This window comes from Balaenoptera acutorostrata, chromosome 2 (genome assembly GCF_949987535.1).
Source record: "Balaenoptera acutorostrata chromosome 2, mBalAcu1.1, whole genome shotgun sequence".
NCBI classification, from domain to species: domain Eukaryota; kingdom Metazoa; phylum Chordata; class Mammalia; order Artiodactyla; family Balaenopteridae; genus Balaenoptera; species Balaenoptera acutorostrata.
In genome coordinates this window covers 155514601-155538464 of record NC_080065.1, presented here as the reverse complement: position 1 = coordinate 155538464, position 23864 = coordinate 155514601, and the positions used below count along the sequence as shown (strand labels likewise).

General features: G+C 46.4%; 1 protein-coding gene across 1 annotated transcript in view; it reads right to left on the bottom strand.

The window, feature by feature from the left end:
* DOCK2 (dedicator of cytokinesis 2) overlaps positions 1 to 23864 on the bottom strand; it is a 418871-nt gene that overhangs the window by 394836 nt on the left and 171 nt on the right. Inside the window, exons 2-3 of the mRNA XM_028163781.2 lie at positions 23688 to 23771; positions 2181 to 2264 (exon numbers count right to left, since the gene is read on the bottom strand). Of these exons, the coding sequence (XP_028019582.2) occupies positions 2181 to 2264; positions 23688 to 23771 (168 nt within the window). The remainder of the gene's footprint in view (positions 1 to 2180; positions 2265 to 23687; positions 23772 to 23864) is intronic.

Below are 23864 nucleotides of genomic sequence, written 5' to 3'. Positions count from 1 at the left end.
AATAACAACAGTGGGCTTCCCTGGTGGTGCAGTGGTTGAGAATCCGCCTGCCAATGCAGGGGACACGGGTTCAAGCCCTGGTCGGGAAAGATCCCACATGTCGCAGAGTAACTAAACCCGTGCGCCACAACTACTGAGCCTGCACTCTAGAGCCCACGTGCCACAACTACTGAGCCCACGTGCCACAACGACTGAAGCCCACTCACCTAGAGCCCATGAGCCACAACTACTGAGCCCACGGGCCACAACTACTGAGTCTGAGCTCTAGAGCCCACGAGCCACAACTACTGAGCCCACGAGCCACAACTACTGAGCCCACAAGCCACAACTACTGAAGCCCACTCACCTAGAGTCCATGAGCCACAACTACTGAGCCTGAGCTCTAGAGCCCACGAGCCACAACTACTGAGCCCATGCACCACAACTACTGAAGCCCGCGTACCTAGAGCCCATGAGCCGCAACTACTGGAGCCCGCATGCCACACCTACTGAGCCTGCACTCTAGACCCCACATGCCACGACTACTAAGCCCACATGCCACAAGTACTGAAGCCTGCGCGCCTAGAGCCCATGCTCTGCAACAAGAGAAGCCACCGCAATGAGAAGCCTGCACACTGCAATGAAGAGTAGCCCCTGCTTGCCACAACTAGAGAAAGCCCATGCACAGTAACCAGGACCCAATGCAGCCAAAAATAAATAAATAAATAAATAATTTTTTTTTTTAAAAAAAGAAATCCTTAAAAAATAAATAAATAAATAGCAACAGTACTAAAGCATAAAATAAATGTAAGGAAGGTGAACAAAGTTCTCATTTCCCCCATGATGATTCCTTTAAAGCTGCTTTGAAATATCAAATATCAAATTCTTTCTCCCTCCAAAAAGCGTTTTCTGTTTGTTTGCTTTTTGGTTTGCATTTGTGTGTGTGTGTGTGTGTGTGTGTGTGTGTGTGTGAGTGCATGTGTCCGTGTGTGTATGTGTATGTGCACACGCAATCCTTCACCAATCTGCAGAGGCGCCTTGTTAATTGCATATAGCTAATCTAGGGCTGAAGATACCACCTGTCCTGCAGGTGGCTGTGAGGAGTAACTAGACTAACGTGTTATGGGAATTTAGCACAGTACTCACTATGTGGTTAAGAACCCAAAGATGGCTAGCTCTGTAGGCAACCTCCTTTCCTCCGGCCCTCTATTTCCCCTTGAGGGGGCCTCCTTAACAGTAGCACACCTGCCTCCTGCCCACCCCTCACCCCCATCCCAGCACAGGAGAGCCTAACCTGAGGGATTAGCTGGGGAACAGGGACAGAGCCCACTCTGCCCTCCTTTCTCTTTGCTCTGCCTGACCACAGGAAGGACACACTCTACGCCCTCCACACAGCAGTATTATAGTCAGGCCCAGGCAGGGAGAGATCCGTGGTGGTCCAGCTAGGCAGTGAGGGCTGGGAGAGCTTGCCTGAATGTAGTCAGCCCATGAGCAAGCTCATTCGACACTTACACCCAAGCCGTGCTCCCAATGTCAATTTTATCAGTGACATAGGTGATACATTGATTTCTAATGGCCTGACTCATGAGTCCAAGGCCATTAACCTTCGTGCAAACTTTAAAAACCACCCCCTACCACCACCATCGCCACGATAGTGGACACAGCCCAACAGACACTTGGCTTCCCAAGAGATGACACCTCTGTAGGAAGAAAGAGATGCCATTTTGCCCAAGACAGGGCACCCAGCTTGCTGAAGGGAGTGAGCACTGCTCCCTGGTCCAGATGCAGTGCCCAAACCACACAGCTATGTACAGCAGTCCTCCTGGAATCAGGATTATAATTTACTGGACCCTTCAAAACCCTAATAATGCTGATATTCTTTTATAATGGTGTTGAAACTAATAAAGAAGTATATCTACAAGGTGTCATAGGGCCCAACAGCTCCATGGCTGGGCAAATAGAGAGCACAATGAACATCAGACCATCCAGTTTGACTTTTGTTTCTAAGTATGAATTCCTACAATAACAAAGCATTATTTTCAGTAAATCTGAAATACTAATATTAGCAAAATGTATTTAAATAGACTGCACAGAGGTGCAAGTTCCAAGAGAGGGCTGGAGGTGCTGGGTATGTCCTGGGGGTGTCCCAACACCACCAGCAAGCTCCTGGCATCCAATGGTTGCCTGGGCCAGTGACTCACCTCCACAGATCTCCTGTATTCGCACCACATCGCCAATCTGCAGAGAGAGCTGGGGGACTCCGCTCCCTTGGAAGTTGTATATGGCTGTGAAATGGAACAGAGAGGCAGCCTGGTGAGACCTCTGGATACCAAGAATCTCTGCTCCTTCCTGCCCTTCCTTTCTTGACTTTACCTGATGACCATGCAGCCCACATGGCTAAACCAAACCAATGTAGAAACCACTGCCTGCCACAGGAGTCAATGCAGGCCCAGCCTGGCTCCCAAGGGCCCCCATTCATTAGTCAAACGTGACCTCTCCCTAGCACAGGTCCTGCACTCCAGTCTGAGTGACAAGGATGGCGTTTATGTCATCTCCCATGGTTGACCTCCCACTGTACACCCTGCGTGTGCTCAGCACATCCTCTCATTCCATTCCCACAGCAACCCTGCGAGGTGTAAACTGTGATCCCATTTTGCAGATAAGGAAATGGAGGTGCTGAGAGGTTAAACAATTTGGCCAAAATCATCAGGCTAGGAAGTGACAGGAAAACCAGTTATCTAACTTCCATATTCTCAACTGCTATTGTGGGCTACTTGCTGCTCCCCAATTACTCCAACCTGGTGACAGCAGCCTAAAATGCCAGTCTTTCTACCACTCATTTACACTGTCTACCTTCCCATTTACACTGTCAGCTTCTGGGGAGTAGCAATTGGCTATGAAAACACCCAGAGTCCCCTGTGTGGTACGGGAGCCTCTGCTAATCCCTTGGAATGTGAGATTACACTGTATCATTGCAGTGCTCAGCCCCTGCTCAGCATCACTTGCTAAGTGAGGACCAGGCCATACTGTCAACCTAGGGATGAAGCTTGTTTAAGGAATATCCAGCTTGGAAGTTCTTCAAGAACAGAATAGGACACAATGATGTTTGATTTGACATGTGAATCAAAACACAAGTGTTTCGATTTAAGGAAAGACCTTCAGGAGGATGGATGGTATGATCCTACAAGGTTGTCCTCATTCATTCATGCAGCAGATACTCAGTAAGTGCCTACAATATGCCAGGCACATGCTAGGCACTGATCTTGCTCTTTTGGTGAATACACAAATAAATATAAGGTTACAAAATATGATACATGTGATGTAAGAAACAAATAGGGCCTGATAGAGGAGGCATCGATTTTTGTTGGGGTAGTTAAGAAAGGACCCCCTGAGCTGATTATACATGGAGGATTCAAACAAGTCAGCTATGGGAACAGAAAGGGGGGAAGGGCATTTCAGGAAGTGGGAATAGCATACACAAAGGCCCCGAGTGAGGAAGACACTTGGCACATTCAGAGAGCAAAAAGGAAACTGCTGTGCATGGAGTATAAGGGAGGAGGGGGGTGACACAGAGGAGGCTGGAGAGGCAGGAACCAAATCATGCAGGGCTTCACGATGACTTTGGGCTTTACTCCAAGAGAACGGGTAGCTGGACAGATTTTACTTAGTTATTTGGTAATAGCTTTATTTAGATACAATTTGCCCACTTAAAGTATATAATTCGATGATTTACTCACAGAGCTGTGAAACCACCACCATGATTAATTTTAGAACATTCTCATCACCTCAAAAAAGTCCCCTGAGCCACAATCGGCCACTAATCTACTTTCTGTCTCTACAGATTTGCCTATTCTGGACATTTCGTACAAATAGAATCATATAATATGTGGTCTTTTGCAACTGGTTTCTTTTACTCAGCACAAGGCTTTTAAGATTCATTCATGTTGTAGCAACTATCATTACTTCATTCATTTTTATGGCTGAATAATATTCCATTGTATAAATACACCAGTGGATAGAAGGCTGAAGGCTGTTAAGCAGGGGAGTGATGTAACCCCATCACGCCGACTGCTGTTGGGGGAGTGGATGGAGGGAGGCAGAGTGGATGTGGCGGAGCCCATGAGGAGACCCTTGCTTTGTCTCTCTAATCCCAGAGGTCTTTGAACCAAGGAGAGACTTGCTGCTGATGAACCATGTGACCAAGCAGTGCAGGAGGTAGATTAACTAAATGAGAGGAATCCTGAGTCCTCCTGGTAGTCTTACCACTGACTCAGTTCATTCCCTCTCCCTTTGCTCCTGAGTTTCCTCATGTGTCAACAAACAAAATGCATTTTAAAATTACTTCAAGTGAAATCAGCAAAAATGGTGAAGTAGGGAGTTCCAAGCGCCTGTCCCTCCAAAGAAGCAATTAAAAATCCAGCAAAAATGGTCAGAATCAACTTTATCAGAACTCTGAAAAATAGTCAAAAGTTTAGAGCAACCAAGCAAATGCTTACTCAAGAAAAGGCAACTGAAACCTGGTAAAGTTTTGTAGCATTTTAACCTATCCTTATCCCATTCTCTACTCCCCATCTTAGCGGCAGTCTTGAAGATGGTGTTCCGTGTTCCTGTGGGTTCCTGGGGCTGGAGGGAGCAAAGCAGACCTTGTCCCAAGAAACTGTACAGTAGTTGCTTGTTTTGATCTGTCTGTGGGTTCCCTGAAGGACTAAAGCCATGAGCTTGCCTTTATTTCCCTGACTTGGGACTCTCTTAAGGGAGAGAAGCAGCTATGCACAGGGCGTTGATCAAAAACATTTAAAGTCAAAAGAACTAACTGCTTCCATACAGGGCAAAGAATATAAGTTTGGGCAAACAATAATACCACTAATAAACCTGGGAGGAAAGGCCTAGGAGTGAAATGCTTTGGAGAATAAGAGCTTTGAAGAATACCACCTATTGCAGGGGATCTAGAAGGCCATGCAGAGTTGGACACATGTTGAAAAAGGATGGGAGAAAGCCCAAAGCTCTCAGCTCTTGTTGACCTTCAAGCTCCATACAGGGAGGAAATGCAGGCTCAGGCAGAGTTGTAAATGGCCTGGCTAAGTGTTGAACGTAAGCCCCAACACACACGCACAGCTGCAAAGACTAGGTGTTTTTTTCTCTCAATTCCAGGCATTTAGAGACTTCAGTGACCGCATGCAACAAACAATACAGTCTTAACAAAAATACTTTAGAAAAGTCACTAAACAAACAAACTACTACAATCTATATCAAGCAGTGGCAATAGCCCTGGCAAGGAGGGAGACTCTGACATCTGAGTTAGCATATCATAATATTCAAGATATCCAGTTTTCAGCACAAAATTATGAGGCATGTAAGAAACAAGAAAGTACGGCCCATTCACAGGAAAAAGAGAAATTAATAGAAACTGTCCCTGAAGAAGGACAGACACTGGACTTGGGAGAGAAAGACTTTAAATCAATTACCTTAAGTATGCTCAAATATCTAAAGGAAACTATGGACAAAGAACTAAAGGAAACCAGGGGAATAATGTCTCAGAAAATGGAGAATATAGTCAAAGAGAGAGAAATTATAAAAAGGAATCAGATAAAAATTCTGGAGCTGAAAAGTACAATAACAAATGTGAAAATTTTATTAGAGAGGTTCAGCATCAGATGTGAGCAGTCAGAAGGAATCAATGACCTTGAAAATAGGTCTGTTGAGATTAGCCAGACTGAGGAGCAGAAAGAAAAAGAATGAAGAAAAATTAACAGATCCTAAGGGACCTGTGGAACAATACCAAGCACACCAACATCCACATAATGGGAGTTCTATAATGAGAGGAAAGAAAGAGAAAGTGGCAGAAAGAAAATTTGAAGAAATAATGGTCAAAAACTTGCATTTGGGGGCTTCCCTGGTGGCACAGTGGTTGAGAGTCTGCCTGCCAGTGCAGGGGACACGGGTTCGGGCCCTGGTCTGGGAGGATCCCACATGCCGCGGAGCAACTGGGCCCGTGAGCCACGGCTACTGAGCCTGCGTGTCTGGCCTGTGCTCCGCAACTAGAGAGGCTGCGATAGTGAGAGGCCCGCGCACCGCGATGAGGAGTGGCCCCTGCTTGCTGCAGCTAGAGAAAGCCCTCGCACAGAAACGAAGACCCAACACAGCCAAAAATAAATAAATTAATTAATTAGAATACACTTAAAAAAAAAAAAAAAACTTGCATTTGATGGAAGACATGAATCTACACATCCAAGAAGCTCAATGAAATCCAAGCAGGATAAACTTAAAGAGATCCATACCAAGACATAATAGTCAAATTGTCAAAAACCAGAAACAGAGAGTCTTAAAAGTAGCAAGAGAGAAGCAATTCATCATGTTCAATGAATCTTCAATAAAATTAACACATGATTTCTTTTCGGAAGCCAGTGAAGCTAGAAAGCAGTGGATGACATATTTAAAGTGCTGAAAGAAAAAAAAAATGTCAACCAAGAATTCTATACCACACAAAATTAATCTTCAAAAATGAAGGAGAAATGAAGAGATAAACAAAAACAGGGATTCCATCACTGATAGACAATTGGAAAGACAAATACAGAAAGCAATAATTACAAATCCATGGTAACAGGCATGGGGTGAATAAAGATGTAATGTGTGACAGTAACAATACAAAAGGGAAGAAACAAACTTATATAGAAGCAGAGATTTTTGCATACTATTGAAGCTAAGTTGGTTTTAACTTAAACTATATTGTTATAAACGTAAGATACTGGTGGTAAAACTCAGGTTAACCACTAAGAAAATAACGAAAAAATATAGAGAAGGGAAAAAACAGTAAACCAGACAAAATCAGTTAAACATAGAAGAAGGTAGTAATGAAAAATTGAGGAACAAAAAAAGATGTAAGATTCATAGAAAACAAATGGCAAAATGGAAGAAGTAAGTCCCTCCTTATGAGTATATACTTCAAATGTAAATGGATTAAACCCTTTTGTCAAGAGGCAGAGATTTACAGAAAAGATTTTTTTAAAAATCCACCATGAAATCAATCAATCAATCAATCAATCAATCAATCAATCCACCATGATCCAACTATATGTTGTCTACAAGAGATTCACTTTAGGTCCAAAGATACAAATAAGTTCAAAATAAAAGAATGAGGGAAAGAAGTTCCACACACATAGCAACAAAAAGAGAGCTTGGTGGTTATACCAACATTAGACAGAATAGACTTTAAGTCAAAAATTGTTACAAGAGACAAAGAAGGACATAATATATTGGCAAAAGAGTCAATACACCAAGAAGATATAGCAATTATAAACATATATGTACTTAATAATATAACACCAAAATATATGAGGCAAACATTGACACAATTAAAGGGAGAAATAGATAGTTCTACAATAATAATTGGAGACCTTAATACTCTACTATCAATAGTGGATAGAACAAGTAGGCATGAAATCAATAGGGAAACAGAAGACCTAAACAACACTATAGATAACTAGTCTTGGGACTTCCCTGGTGGCACAGTGGTTAAGAATTGCCTGCCAATGTAGGGGACACGGGTTCGATTCCTGGTCCGGGAAGATGCCACATGCCGTGGAACAACGAAGCCCGTGTGCCGCAACTACAGAGCCTGCACTCTAGAGCCTGCGAGCCACAACTACTGAGCCCGCCTGCCACAACTACTGAAGCCCACGTGCCTAGAGCCCGTGCTCCACAACAAGAGAAGCCACCACAATGAGAAGCCCGCACAACACAACAAAGAGTAGCCCCCGCCCACTGCAACTAGAGAAAGCCCGCACGCAGCAACAAAGACCCAAAATGCAGCCAAAAATAAATAAAATTTTAAAAAATAATAACTAGTTCTAACAGACGTATACAGAATACTCCATCCTACAACAGCAGAATATATTCTTCTCAAGTGCACATGAAACAGTCTCCAGATAGATGACATGTTAGGCCACAAAGCAAGTCTCAATAAATTAAAAAAAGACTGAAATTATACAAAGCATCTTTTCCAATCACAAAGGAATGAAGCTAGAAATGAAAAACAGAAAAAAAAAAAAACTGGAAAATTCACAAATACGTGTAAATGGAACAACATACCCTTAAACAACCAGTGGGTCAAAGGAGAACTCACAAGCGAGATCAAAAAATATTTTAAGACAAATACAAATGAAAATACAACCTATCAAAACTTATGGATGCAGTGAAAGCAGTGATCACATCAGTGAAGAGGCCTTGGAAAGAAATGAGGTCAAAACCCTTCTCAAATATAAACAAGCGGCATTTATAATGTTCCTCCACTATATCACAGAGAAGCATCTTCTCAACTGCCCTTTCATGTTGTCATCACAACTACCGCATGAGGTAGTACTATGCCCACTTTACAGAGGAGGAAACTGAGGTTCAGATGGTTTGAGTAGCTTACCCAAGACCCACCCACAGAGTGGTAAATCACAGAGCCAGGACTTCAACCCTGTCCTGTGCCTTGTTCATTCCCTGCATCCACTGCCTCTCCACAGCATCTGATGGCAGGTGTTCAGGTGTTCACCAGACCCTGCCTCAGGCTTCTGTTTGCCACACTCTCTGAGCTGCATTCTCTGCGGGAAAAGGAGGGAACTCGTAGGCTTTTTAGTCCAAAGACCTATACAAATCAGCCCTTTCACCAAGGGACCAACTAGCCTTCGTGAGTATTCATAGGGGTGGCAAGTCTCAATCCTGAGAGATAATAAAGCTCGGGAGTTATGAGCCAGTGTCTCTGGAGTAAGACAAATGTGGCTCCTGAGCCCAGTTCTGCCCTTTGCCAGCTCCGGTCTCAAGCCCAGGGTTGCAGAGTATGATTGTGCAGGCTTTGTCCGGCACAAGGCCACCAAGCCAAAGAGAGCAGTAGAGGCTGGCACCCAACCTCTGATCTGCCTGCCAAGGCCTGGGCCCTACCTAAGCACTGTGTCCACCAGGGGAGGGGTGTATCTTTGTAATTCACACAGAGGCACTGTAGGGGGCCAGCGGCAGCCTGCCTGAGCAGCAACCTCACCTCCCCAAGCCTCATTTTCCTCAACTATAGAAAGGAGGAGATGATGGTCCCTACCCTGAAGAGTTCCTTGGAAGCTTGGCTGAGATCAATACACAGAAAAAGTCTTTACTCTGTGTCTGGCCAGAGTAAGTGCTCAATAAAAAGTAGTCACTTTTCTCTTTATTAGCACTATAATACCTCCTAAAGCAATCCATTCAGAGGAACTCCTTCAGAGCTCTTCTTTGTGTCACCTTTAAATCTGCTTCCTTGCAGTTTGCATTCAATGGCACTGTCAGTCAACACTGAATAAAATTAAACCTTTGCCCAAAAACAAACCTTGAGAGGACCCTCAGGGGACTCAGAGTTCTCTTCTCCTGAATAAAGACTCCCCGTTTCTTCATTCCCTCCACACTTGGCCTCATTTCAAATCCTGTCCCCACACAGGCTGCTAGCTTTTGGACCCACTCCAGCTTGCTGATGCCCTAATTCTGCAGACTCTCCACTCCCGGATCCCTCCAGCCCCAGAGGTCTGGCTGAGGACATGCCTGCCAAGGAGTTGGGCAGGGCCACAGAGGCAACTGAGGTTTCTAACAGAAGAAAACCGTCCATGATATGTGTTTGCCTCTGGAGCACTAGCAAATTAGTTCTGTCCATCAGATATTTAAAGGGTAGGGCAAGACTCTATTTTGTTCCCAGACTATATCCTTCCCATCTTTCCTTAGGAATCTCTTCCTCACCCTCTGCCCAGCTCTGTCAGGTGAGAAGGTGCCAACCCATTGGCTTAAGAAGATATCTTGGACAGACCTTGAAACTTCATATTCAACATGGAGGTCTGTGTTCATTCCAAAGACTCACATCATATGAAAATGAAAGTAACTGACACTGCCATTTAATTTATAAATGTATTTCTGCCTTTGCATGAGGGCCTCTGTTCTCAAGGCTCCATTTGGGGAAAAGCAGACATTACTGACAAAGGAAGTGGCTTTGCATACTGGTACCCAATTCTGTTAAGTTTTCTAAATGACTAACAGGAAACTTTGAACCAGAATGCCACTCTTTGCTAAAGTTTGACTGCTTATCTATGAATCTCTCCTGAGTTGTTTCTGACCAGTGTCAGAACAGTTCATCTTCTTCCCCATTCCCTGCAGGCCTAACCACCCCTGAGTTCTGAGTGAGTGATGGAAAGGGCCGGAAAACCTGAGGAAGGTATAGGAATAAGTAGTAAGTAACAATCGCCGAAATCATACATAGCCTGTCCCACCCTGGCCATGCCCAGATAAACAAGTGGTGAGAGGGCTCCCACAGATAGCCATCCCAGCTTCCCTTTCACACGAGGTCTCCGTGCCTTGGACGACACTGGCACACCCCAATGCAGGATCTGACCTCTCCCTGTATCAAAACACTACACTCAGGAGCCAAGGCAGCAGCTGGCCACTGATAAGCCTAACCAGACCAAAATACCTATGACCAAAGATCAAGGGGGTGCTTCAAGTACCAGGGCCGTCTGAGGTCACGGAACCCAATGAGGACTCTCATGTTGGAAATCCAAGAGTGTCAAGCCAGTGGGAGCTTTTGAGGCAGGTGGGACTTCCAACAACCCTGGAAATCAAATCTACTGATTAGCCACCAACTTTACTTAAACGTATTGAAATGCCCTGCTCATCAGGAACCCAAATCAAGAGAAATAATGGGGCTTCCCTGGTGGCGCAGTGGTTGAGAATCTGCCTGCCAATGCAGGGGACGCGGGTTCGAGCCCTGATCTGGGAGGATCCCACGTGCCGCGGAGCAACTGGGCCCGTGAGCCACAATTACTGAGCCTGCGTGTCTGGAGCCTGTGCTCCGCAACAAGAGAGGCCACGATAGTGAGAGGCCCGCACACTGCGATGAAGAGTGGCCCCCGCTTGCCACAACTAGAGAAAGCCCTCGCACAGAAACGAAGACCCAACACAGCCAAAAATAAAAATTAATTAATTAATTAATTTAAAAAAAAAAAGAGAGAGAGTCTTACAAAAAAAAAAGAGAAATAATGAAAAAGTAAACATATCATTGCTACAGCATGCAGCTCACAGAAACAAATAGGGTTGGGGGTCTCTGTGCTTTGGGCAATGTTAGGAGATAAGTACAGTATTTCACTTGGATTTATACACGAGGAAACTGAGGCAGAGAGAGAATAAACAATTTATTCTAATATCTCTAACTAATAAGAGAGTTATCCAGAAGTCTGGATTCTAACCACTTCATATACTGCTTGACGCCCCACAAATGGTAAACACACGTACTATGTACCAAACACACGTACTATGTACCAAGCACATGTTATTTTTCAACAGATATTCATTTGAGCACCTACTGTGTGCCAGATACTGTTCTGAGTATTGGGTAATAGTGATAAATAAGACAGACAAAATTCCTCACATTTTACTTGTACCAGCTCATTTAATCTTCACCGTAACACTCCAAGGTATTCCCCTCCACGTAACGTATGAGAAACTTAAAGAGAGATTAAGGAACTTGCCCGTGGCCACACAGCTAGAAAGTGGAGTCAAACCCAGACTGGAGTCTAAAGTCCTTATTTCCCTGACTAACCCATCGCTGATGTCACGATTTATTGTGTGTGTGTGAGTACATATGTAGATGTATGTGTGTGTTTGTGTGTGTGTGTATATATATGTATGTACTAGACTTGTTCATTTCCCGTCTCCTTCAGCCTCAGCGAGGGTGGAGACTGAGTCTGCCTGTCGGCCACTGAATTCCCAGTGCTGAGAACAGCATCTGGCTCACAGTTGAAGTTCAATCAATATTTACTGAACTTTAATAAATACTTGTTAAACTGAAGGAACACGAACATGAAGGGCAGGTATGTCTCTTCTTCTAAGTTTTTTCTTGCATTTCTTGAGATTACTTGCTGAGATGCTGAGCCAGCTGGGCTGCCAATTTTGACTGCAGCCATCAAGTGCCCTGTGACCCTTCAGGATGGATTCGTACCTCACCAGGGGCCCTGCCACTTGCTGATGTGTTTCAAAACAAAAGCTTCAGCAAACACCAAGTGTTAATAGAGTTTGTACAAGTAGCTACATAAGAGGAACACAAACAATATTGGAGAAAAAGAATGTAATTGCCTGAAGCTCACTTCTCTAGTCCCTGAACTGACTTGTTTCTCCCTGGAGTGGATGGTCTCCACTCCAGGGAGAAACAGAACTAGCCGGCAGGTCCACTTTGGATTCAAGTGAAACACATTCGTTGAAATATACAAGCAGTTTGCCTGGAGTCTCTGGGCAAGGTGTTGACAGCCGCAGCTCCAAGGCAACATCCCGACATTGCATCAGGGAGGGTGAATGCGATGACCCAGCAGAAGCTTGTGGCAGCGAGGTCAGAGCTCAAACCCGGTGCAAGTCAGCAGTGGATGAGGCAGGAGAATCACAGCCAGAGGGAACCAAGGAGGAGGCGGTGTTCCTCCCCTGACCAGGAGAGGACAAGAATTACAACCTCTACGGAACACTTTCTATGTATCAGACACTTCTCCAATGACTTTACCCACAGTCACCTATTTAATCTCGTGGTGGGTACAATTATGGTCAACTCTATTTTACAGATGAGCAAACTGAGGTAGTGTAAGATGAAGTGAACAGCCCAGGGCGACACAGCTAGGAAGGTGGTGAGCCAGGATTTCGCCCCAGGCAGGTTGGCTCCAGAACATACACCCTCAACCATTACACCACACTGCCTCTCACTAGTGGATGTGTATTTAGCACCTGCTCCCTGCCAGGTGCTTTAGGACCCCTAATGGATCCTCCTAAAAACCTTACAGGTTGCCATAGGTGAGCCAAGGTGACATTCCCAGCCAACAAGAAGGAAGTTGAGATTCCCATGAGTTCTCTAAAACAGTGATTCTCAACTGGGAACAATTTCGCCCCCAAGGGAATATTTGTCAATGTTTGGACACATTTTTGGTTGTCACAATCCTGGGGGTGGGGGAGGCAGGGATGGGGAGTGGAGGAGCTCCTAGCGTCTAGCTGGTGGAAGTCAGGGACACTGCTAAACGTCCTACAGAGCACAGGATAGCCCCATAACAAGAACTATCTGGCCCCAAGTGTCGACAGTGTCAAGGCTGATGAGTCCTGCTAAAACATCATGCTGGGATTCACCCTTTCCTTCCCAGTGCTCCCAGTATAGGCACACGCGCACAAACACTCATGCACACACTGTCTCACACTCGTCTATGTTCACACACTCACACGCTAGAGTTGGAAGAGAGGCTTTATGATGAAACCAAGGGCTGATTTCTCAGCCCCCAATCTCCAATGCAGGCAGTATCTGGAAGGTTAGAAAGGTGGAGTGAGACAGGTTAGAAAAGTGGAATGAGAGAGGATGGCTCCTGCTCCCCTGGAGCTTTTGGGAAATCTAGTTCAAGAGACAAAACGAACACACAAGAAACAAGAGGCTGCCTTTTTTTTAAAAAAGGGCTAAGCTGCGGGGCACAGCAGCTGTGCTCTCAGAGAAGAGAGATCAAGAGAGGCCCCATGAAAGAACTGAGACTAGAGAGAGAGGAAGGGGCAGAGGGAGGGCAAGGAGAAAGGGGGGGAAATCAGCTTGACGGGTGCACAGTCACAGTGAGTCCTAGGGTGAGAACCATGGGGCTTGGTGCGGTGGCCAACTACAGGGGTCCAGGTGTTTGGAGCAGAATTCAAGAACACCCCAATTATCGTTGTGCTCTCTCTTAGGACTTGGCCTGCTGACAGGGAAGGGGGTAAGGGTGAGGAGATGAAGGCAAGATGGGGCAACTCATCTGAATCTTATGAGGCTACCAGAAAGTGTAAAACCTCCAACCTCTCTCCCCTCTCCATCCCCCACCTTCTGCCCACTCATTCATCCACCCACCCATCCATTCACCCACCCACCCATCCATCCAATCAACAACTATTAATTGAGCATCTGCTCTGTGCTAGGCACTCTGTGTGGGAGAAGAAGAAACACGGTATTGCGGTCATGGTGTTTACATTCTATGGAGGAGCCAGAGAATTCTACACAAGGCTTCAATGAAATACGATGGGGGTGACAGCAGGAGCCATAGTGACCTGAAGTAAGGGGTGCACCCATCCCCAACCTGAGAAATGGGGACATTAGTACTAATAACAGTGTTCTTTGCTGCCTAAAGCAAAAAGAAGGAGAGGTTACTACTGGCTCATAAGCTTCCTGAGAGCAGAGACTGTGTTTTTCAGCTCTGGGCCCCAGTACTCAGCTCAGGACCATAACTTAGCATGGGTTCATTGAACGTAATTGATCTGAATAGACTATAAAGATAGTTTTCTTAATCTTGGCCACTCCCAGATCTAAGGATTCACACCTTGGGCAGAACGCCTTGGCTGTAGCTATTGTATCTAGTTACTGAGTATATTTTAGCAGGGTCCTTAACTGGCTTCCATCAATGGGCCTTAATGAAACTGTAATGCGAAACTGCACATGTGCATGTTTTTGTACGAGTGTTTGGATTCCCAAGGGTCTCGCGTTACAATAACGATGATCCTTTCTGCTAGTACCTTCCGTGGTACTAGCAGAAACCTACCATGTTTCTGCTAGTACCACAGAGCCAGATGGAATCAAATTCGACCCCCAACAGAGCTCTACCGTCAGACAGTAAGCCATCCAGTGGGGGAGACAACCTGCAGTCACACAACTAAAAGACAAGGTGAAAAATGAAGATTTTGATAAAGCAGAAGACATTTCTTCCAGGGATGAGGTGTAAGAAAACCACTGGAAAGAGGTTGCATCTCAGCAAGAGCTTAAAGCTCTCTGCTCTTCAGTTTCCTCATCTATGAAATGAAGATAAAAGCACCCATCTCGGGCTTCCCTGGTGGCGCAGTGGTTGAGAATCTGCCTGCCGATGCAGGGGACGTGGGTTCGAGCCCTGGTCTGGGAAGATCCCACATGCCGCAGAGCAACTGGGCCCGTGAGCCACAACTACTGAGCCTGCACGTCTGGAGCCTGTGCTCCGCAACAAGAGAGGCCGCGATAGTGAGAGGCCCGCGCACTGAGATGAAGAGTGGCCCCCGCTCGCCGCAACTAGAGAAAGCCCTTGCACAGAAACGAAGACCCAACACAGCCAATAAATAAATAAATAAATTAGTTAATTAATTAAAAAAGTACCCATCTCTCAGGGTGGCCGTGAGGGTTAAACATGGTACCACAAGTGCTTTATAAATGGACTGGACTGAAAAAAGTTGAGGCAATGTTATTATTTATGACAATGTCGACGACAACTTAGATCAGGGGACTAACTAAGGAAGTCCTATAGGTAGTTCCATTCTCCCAGCTGCGCAGACCAAAACCATGGTGTCAGCCTTAACTACTTTCTTTCTTTCATACCCATGTCCAATCCATGAGGAAAATCCCGTTTGCCCACCTACAGCACACACAGCTAAGCACATCTCACCTCCTCCACTGCTGCATCCTTGGGGGGTCCCCCACCATTTCTTGCCTGGTTATTGTAGTGACTGCCGTACTGCCCTCCCTGCTTCCACCTTTAATTCCCCGCTATCTACTAACCATAAAACTTCTAGAATAATTCTTTTAAAATAAGAGAGAACAGTGATTGCCAAGGGGGAGGGGGCAGGAGAGGGATGGATTGGGAGTTTGGGGTTAGTAGATGCAAACCATTATGTATAGAACAGATAAACAACAAGGTCCTACTGTATAGCACAGGTAACTTTATTCAATATCCAGGGATAAACCATAATGGAAAAGAATATATATATATGTGTGTGTGTGTGTATAATTGAGTCACTTTGCTGTACAGCAGAAATTAACACAACATTGTAAATCAACTATACTTCAGTTAAAAACCAAATTAAAAAAAAAAAAAAGACAGAACATTCTGCAATTCTTCTCAAACCCAACAGTGCCCCACCTGCTTCCATTCAGAGTAAAAGCCAAAGTCCTTGTAACATGTACCAGGCACTGCTCAATACAACCTCTCTTCAGAGAATTCATTTCCTACAGTTCTGCCCCTGGGTTATTCTACTCCATTCACAGTGGCCTCCCACACATCAGAGAGGCTTCCTCCTCAGGACATTTGCATTGGCTGTTTATTCTTCCTGGAACACTTCTTCCTGAGACAACTACCTTGTCGCCACCGCCAGTAAGGCAAGCAGCAAAATCCCCCTTCCCGGGCAAATCCTCAGGGTCCAGCTTGCACAAGGTGTGCCCCTTTGCTGCAGCAGTCGTGGGCGCTTGGGACCTGTAACCGCTAGCACTTAATCCACCCCAACAAACGCCTGCTCAGCATTGGCTCTGTTCAGACCCTGGGTTGGATGCTGAGGCATCTATGCAAGTCACATGGCCCACCTAGGTCCCCTTCACCATCCTGGTTTAGGATTGGACCCAAGGCATCATGTGTTGTCAGGGGAACACTGAGTGCCCTGGGGCAATGTCTGGAGAGGGGTCTGGAAAAGCGTCCACATTGTCAGTCACATCCCCCTCCTGCACAGGTTTAAATCAGTGCAGAAGCTGACAGTGTCCTAGTGGGGACAGAAGGACAAGGGATGGATGGCTTTTTCCAAGGAGAACTAAAAACCAAGTAAGACTTAAGACGCTGACAAACTCAGCCTGACTGTTGTTCAACTCACGCTAATTAAAGAAAGTGGAATGAAAGGAGAGAGTGCCTATTAAAGGGAACATTTGTGGTACCTCCACACAGATTCCTCTGGAGTTGGGTGGCAGTAAGCACTAGCAGTCACCATTTGCAGAACATATGGTGTAAAACTCAGACTGTGGCACCCATGTGTAACTGAATATTAAAGGCCTGTAAGCTTAAAAAAAAAAAAAAGTCCAAAGGTCCAGAAATTAGCAGAATATTATGGTGACTACACTGTCTGTCTCAAAACATAGCAGCAATATAAGGATGCTGAACTCAGCAGGAAGCAGAGCTTAGCAAACACAGTCTCTCAAGGCTCATTCAAACTCAAACATTATGGTTGGGGGCAAGATGGCCACTAACTAATGTAGTTCCCATAAACCTAGGGATTAGGACAATCTGCTTCAATGGACTCAAACAGTCAGCCCAGCAGGCACTCCTGAACAATCCCAAGTTGCTGAAGTATCCGAAAGTAGGCAGCCCAGGGACCTAAGAATTGGTGGTAGGAAGGAATGAGACTTCCAATCCATGTGTTTTTGTTGCACCAGACTAATTTCTGGGGACCAGCCCGAAGATACAATTGGCCTCCATAGCCAAGATACACGTACTAAGATCCCTCTAAGCATTTCCTTGGCAAATCTTTTCCCCATTGCTCCTCAGAGGCCTTCTGAGACCATCCTATTTAAGATTCCTTCCCTCCAATACTCTCATTCATGAGACAAACTCATTTATTACAGGAGCACATATCACAATTTGTAGTGATATGCCTATTGATTTTTCCACAAGTTTCTTTTTGTCTTCCCCACTAGACTATAAGCTCCAAAATGGTAGGAACCATATTGGCCAAATTCTAGTAATCTCACCATCTAGCGCAGTGCCCGGCACATAGGAAATGCCCAATAAATATTTAAGAAATAAATGAAGAATGAATGAGTGAATGAGTGAACAAGTTGGTGAGTAAATGATGGTCTCTCTCTCTCCTCCTTAGCTATTAACTCTGGCAACAAGAGCAGTATAAGTGGTCCCTCTGTAGTAGAGTTCTGCCCTGGGTGTGTTTGGGATGCATGTTTGACTCATGCCTCCTACTCCAAGAATCTGTCCCCATCCACGACTCCTGCAAGCCTCATGACCCCACCCCATAGCCACAGCATATTGGAAAAGGCAGCAACCTGCTCAGAGTGGGGTCCATTCTTAGCTTGGTGATGACCTCTGACTTGCGGGGCCTTTATTGAAAAGGTGAGTCAGTCCACTCAGATCTTCTCTCTTAGGACTTTGAACAAATAAACACAGAGAGAGGATTCAGAGGGTGCTGGCACTGCAAAGTCATGCCAGGTTGAGGTAGGTGGCATGCTGGGGCCACCACTGTGGTGTTCTCAGAATATGAAAGTTATGAAGGGGAGAAGAGAAAGGAGAACAGAGCTCATAAGTTTAGAGCAGCTGGGAAGCCATGAGAAGACAGGCAGAGTTTTCCAGTCTCCTCAGACCAGGCCTTTCCAGGGGACTGCTGCTCATGTTTCCTGGATTTGTTTGATTTCCCTTGATGCTTAAAACACACCACTTCCCTCCTCACATACAGCTACACACCACATACCTTTTAATTGAACTACTTTAAGGGGATTTTGTTCCTTGTAATAAGAGTCTGTGCTGCAAGGGACTCAGTCTCCCATTGCGCACTCCAAATCTGTCCATCTCAGTATGGACCAGATCTGTCCAGGTAACAGCATCACCTGCATCCCTGGACCAGGGAGAGGTCTCAAACGCATCCGTACTCCCCAATCAAGATGCAAAACAGACCCCTTCTCAACTTTTGCAGAGCCTGTTATGATTTGAATTGTGCCCCACTCCATGAAACAGAAGATATGTTATATTCCTAACTCCCAGCACCTCAGAATGCAGCCTTATTTGGAGATAGTCTTCCCAGAGGTAATAAAGTTCAAATGAGGTCATTAGGGTGGGCCCTCACCCAACATGACTGGTGTTCTTATTAAAACAGAAAATTTGGAAAGAGACACACACACACAGGAAGAACGCCACGTGAAGACAGAGGCAGAGACTGGGGTGATACTTCTACAAAGCCATGGGACACCAAAGACTGCCAACCAGCAAGCCACTCAAAGCTAGGGGAGAGACACGGGACAGATTAGATTGTCCCTCACAGCCCTCCGAAGGAACCAAGCGATAACTCCCCAGCACCACACATAGATACACAACCATAACTCGAGATGATCTGCACGGAGAAGAGGTTTCTGAGCAAAACTGAAGCCCCTACACAAATCTACCCAGCAGGCCCAGCTTCAGGGTAAGCAAACCTTTCTTCTGCACTCACCCTCTGAGAACCCCTGCCTTGAAGGCTTCTTTTACAATCCCTAAATATCATACCGCAGACCACGGGTCAACTGTCAGGAACCCAGCTGTTGTCCTCCCTACTGCTCCAAATTCACATGTTGAAGCTCCATATTTGGATCAGGCCTGTAAGGATGTGATTAAATTAAAACGAAGCTGTTAGGGTGGGGCCCTAATCCAACAGGACTTGTGTCCTTCTAAGAAGAGGAGAAGACACAGGGGGTGAGCATGCACAGAGAGAAGACCATATGAGGACAAAGCAAGGAGAAGGCAGTTGTCTGCAGGCCTAGGAGGCCTCAGGAGAAATCAACTTACTAGCACCTTGGACTCGGAACTCCAGCCTCCAGAACCGTGAGAAAATAACTTCTGTTACTTAAGCCACCCGGTCTGTGGTATTTTGTTATGGCTGCCTGAGAAAACTAAAATATCATCCCTAATATCCTATTCCCCTCCTTCCTCAGAAATGCACACTGGATTTTTAGCTGGGTGCATGGCCGCTTACATTGCAGACTACATTTCCAGGTTCCACTACAGCTAGGTTCAGTCATGTGATTAGGTTTTAAGCCAACAGGATACAAGAGGAAGTGTCCAGTGGGCCTTCAAGTAAGTGTCCTTAATGAGCAGGGTCATGCCCTTCTTGTTCCCTTCATCCTTCTTGCTGGCTGGAAAGTGGACCTGACAATAGAGGTTTAAGCAGCCAGTTTGGTTCAAAAGGCAGAAGCCTCGTGCCAAGGAAGCCGTGCAGGAGACAGAGAGAGCCACGCTACCACCTCTTCTGGGACTTTCTACATGAGAGACAAATAAGCTTCTAGCTTGGTTAAGCCACTACTTTGGACATTTTCTGTCACCTGTAGTCATACTTATCCCTAACTGATACTGTTACTTACTCTTTCTACCTCCTCCTTTTCTGTCTTCCATTGTCTCCTCCAAGGATAAAGCTCTGACCAATGATAAGAGTCTCAGGCAGAGAGGATTAAGACAGTAAAAGCCAAAGGGAAATGTTAATTATAAGGGGACTCCTGTGGGATTAACTAATGAGGCAGTCAGCAGACAGGTAAATTGTCACCCATTGCTGTTCCACTCTATGTCTAACCCCTGCCCCCCTCCCAAGTGATTAAATTATCTTCTTACAGGTGACACACCTGCTCAAAAACTCCACTGCTCACAAAATGAAGCCCAAACTTATAAGCTTGGCACTCAAAGCCCTTCACAACCTGACCATCATCTACCTCTCCAACTATTTTTTATTTCTACAAACATCCACTAAAACCAAAGCAGACTATTTATTGACCCAAAAGCCACACCCATTCCAACCTCCTGCCTTTGTCTATGATGTTCCTCCTCCCAGAGTCCCTCCTAGTGTTGTGCAAAGGGTCTGGTGTCCGAAGACAACTGAATTTAAGGCCCAGCCCAAGTACTTCCAAGTTATGTGAACTCTGCAACTCTTCATCTGTAAAATGAGAATAATAATACGCTGCCTCACATAGATGTTCCGAAGCCAGACAAAGATACTGCATGAGAATGGGTCTTGTAAACGATGAATTACTACTTATTCTTATAAGGCATGACTGTCCTGAACCTAGCATTAGGGCGTATTACCTGTCTCTCTTGGCTCTGCACCTATTAGGTACACCCCTTGACCTCAGTCGCTACCTTTCATTGACCAGTCTCATTACTAATGCTTTTCATGCATTACCCCGTTCAATCCTCACAATGATCTCATGAGATCCATATTATCATTATTACTCCTACATAAAGTAGGAATAATGAGGAAAGATGAGGAAACAGGACCAGATTTGAACTCACAGCCCAAGCTTCTAACCTTACCCATATCTCCTCAAGGGCAGAGGCTGTGTCTTTTCTTCATAGCTACACTGTTTTGTCTGTGGAAACTCTTACCCACTTCTACCCAAGGTCCTCTCTGGAACTCTAATGGATCACATTTTAAAGCTCCATCAAGGAAGTAAAAAAGAACCTGGCCAGGGATCTACACGAGGCTCACCCTGGCTGCTCACCAGACAGTAAGATGAGAAAGAAGCCAAGCGGTTCTGGTGATGAAGCTGTCCCCAGAAAAGCCAGCCCCCGAGACAAACAGACACCAGCAGCCCTCGTCAGCTAGGCCAGAGGAAGAGGAAACCGAATGGGAAAGCAAAGCTCAGGTTTTCCTGTGTTAGGCTGGCTGGGACTCTGGAGATGTTCCAAGGACCCCTTAATCCTTACATGGCTCTAGCTCTTCGTTTTCCTCCAAGCCCCCATACTCATTATCTCAGATACTCTTCTAAAAGAACGTCTTGAAAGACAAAAGTATTAATACCTAGACTTACAGTGAGGAAACTAGAGCACAGACCTGCCTGCAAAATTGATAGTGTCAGAACTAGAACCCAGACTCCTTACTCTCAGGCCACGGTTCTTTCTGCTGGGTGACTCCAGTCCCCTGTCTCATCATAACCTAAGCCTTGCCCTTCCCTTCCATCTACCTGGAGTCTACAGAGGAGGGCTGGAGATTACCTTCCTTACCTCTGACATTCATCTGCAGAGAAAAAGAGATCCTTTGATAAGTAGACACCTACCAAGTGCTCTATGGCCCCCTAAAGGGTCATACACCTTCTGACTCCCACCCCCAAACAGAATTTTCACAGGTAGGCATGAAAACTCTCAGTTATACCATCAGAAGAATCCCCTGAGCCTAGAGCCTAACAGAGTTCCTAGTCTCTGAGCACACAGGTGAGATTTCCTCTGCAAGGGAGGGTGAAAACCTTACTTCATTCAGTAGCCCCCTCCCATCATGTGATGTCATGTCCTGAACTAGGCTCCTAAGCAGAGAATAAAGGCTAAAAATAATAATTAGTAACATTTAGTGAGGATTTGTACGATTGTCATTCCAGGCACTTTATACGGATTATTATCATTCAGTCCTCCCACAACCCTGGGAAACAGGTGTTGTTATTACTCCCAATACACAGACAAGGAAACTGAGGCCTGGAGAGAGTAAGTAACTTGTCTAGCTCACAAGGCTGGGAAGCACTGGAAGCTGGAATCCAAGAGCAGGCACCAGAGCCCATGAGCTTCACACCACCACAGCACAGGGCCTACACGGCAGGAACACACTACAGCCTTTCGACCAGAGGGCGGGACTCTTCCGCCACACTCAACTGCCCCATTGACTGCCCTGGTTACCCTGGACCACCAATACCATTCCTTGTCTGCCACTCAGGCGCCTTTGCTCTTCTGTCCACCCAGCCTCCCTCCACACTGGCTTCAGCACAAACCTCATGTCCCTCCCCTGCTCAGAAGCCCTCTATGGCTCCCCATTGCTTAAATGGAAAAAGTCTCAACTTCTTAGCCTGGCACTCAGAGCCCTCCAAACGTGGCTCCAACTGACTCTGAGCGTCACCATTCCCTTCAGTGTACCCTCCCCTCAAGGCGAAGAGAGCTACCACTCTTCTTTGCTGGATATGCTCTTTTTTCCCTATATAGTCCCTTCGTGTCCAGCTTTCATCTCCTAGACCACATTGGTCCCTCCACCTATAATGGTCTGCTCAATTGATCAGTCCCCATCTTCGCCTGAGCGGTGTTTCAGCCTGGAAGGGCCAGAGTTAGAGAAGCTTTAAAGTTCAAAAGTTATTGAGTCTAGTTCAATACAGGTGGAGAAACTGAGAAACTGAGCCTCCTTCAGGGTACGGAATATTATTTGCTCTCTGGATGGGGACCATTCATCTTGAAACACTCCACAGTGCTTGGAGCCTAGTAAGTGAATGGATAAGTGTTGAGCCCTCCAGGAGAGTGTTTCTCCAGCAGTGGCCTTGGGGTTCCCTACATCATTCTCTACTCTTGGCCCTTGGGCCCTCCCACATCTGACCTGTTCAATCCTCATCTCTGAGGGTGGTATCTGGTATCTGCCTGTGCAGCAAGCCACAGAGTGGTTTTTAAATTCACACTTATTTGAAAACCACAGTGAATCTATGGGGATTGCACCACGGGTGCCACTTAGTAGAAAGAGTCCTAGTACCTGAAGCCTCCCTTCCCCCAGCCACCACTTCCGGCCCTGAGCTTGAGGCAGAGGCCTCTGGGAGCTCAGATGGCTGAAGCTGATGAGGCTGGCTTCTTGGATATGCCCCTATAAGCCGGTGGGAGCCTTTCTCCCCAGGGGCTCTCTGGGGCTGAGTGAAGGGTCTTGCCCTCCAGCCCTACGCCCTTAGCTTGCACAGCCCTCTGGACGCTCTGCCAAATAAGGGTCATCTGACCCAGGAGGAACAGGCAGGGGAAGCAAGCAGATGGGTGTCGCTTTGGGCAGCGGGGGAGGGAGGCATGTTGGGCCAGGCCAGGCTCAGCCAAGGGAGAGAATGATTCTCCCTCCAAGAGGCCAAGTCTCCAGATGGGGTGAGGGAGTCCTTGCAATGCCAGGAGCCTGACGCAGAGCCAGGCTGCTAAGAGCTCCGCTGGAACCCGTCTAGGAAATGCATAAAGTGTTTGGAGAGAGAGGATAGCCCTGGGGCGGCAGCGGGAGAGGGAGCGGGCTGGGCGCAGCCTGCTGGGCAGGGCACCCACCTTCCTCTCCCCCTGCCTCCCTCTTCCTACCCAGCCGGCCCCAGAGCAGGGTGAGGGAGCCGCTGTACCCTCGAAGCTTGAGTCAGTGCTCTGAGCCCACGTCCGCGCCACTGGCTCCCCCGCCTCTTCCTATGCGGTCCTCCGGCCACCTGCCCTTCTCCCTGCTGAGGACCCCATGCCCACACCTACCCACTCCATGTCGCTCCTTGTCAGTTTTGCGCCAGGGGGCCATGGCTTGGCCGGGGGCGGGGGCTGCAGGCACCTCGCGCCGTCCTGTGGGGAAGCAGCCAGGGGGTGGCTAGGCGTTCTGCCGGGCCCCACTTCCTTCCTCTTTTCAAACTCCCTCTCAGGGCCCGCCCTCCCCTC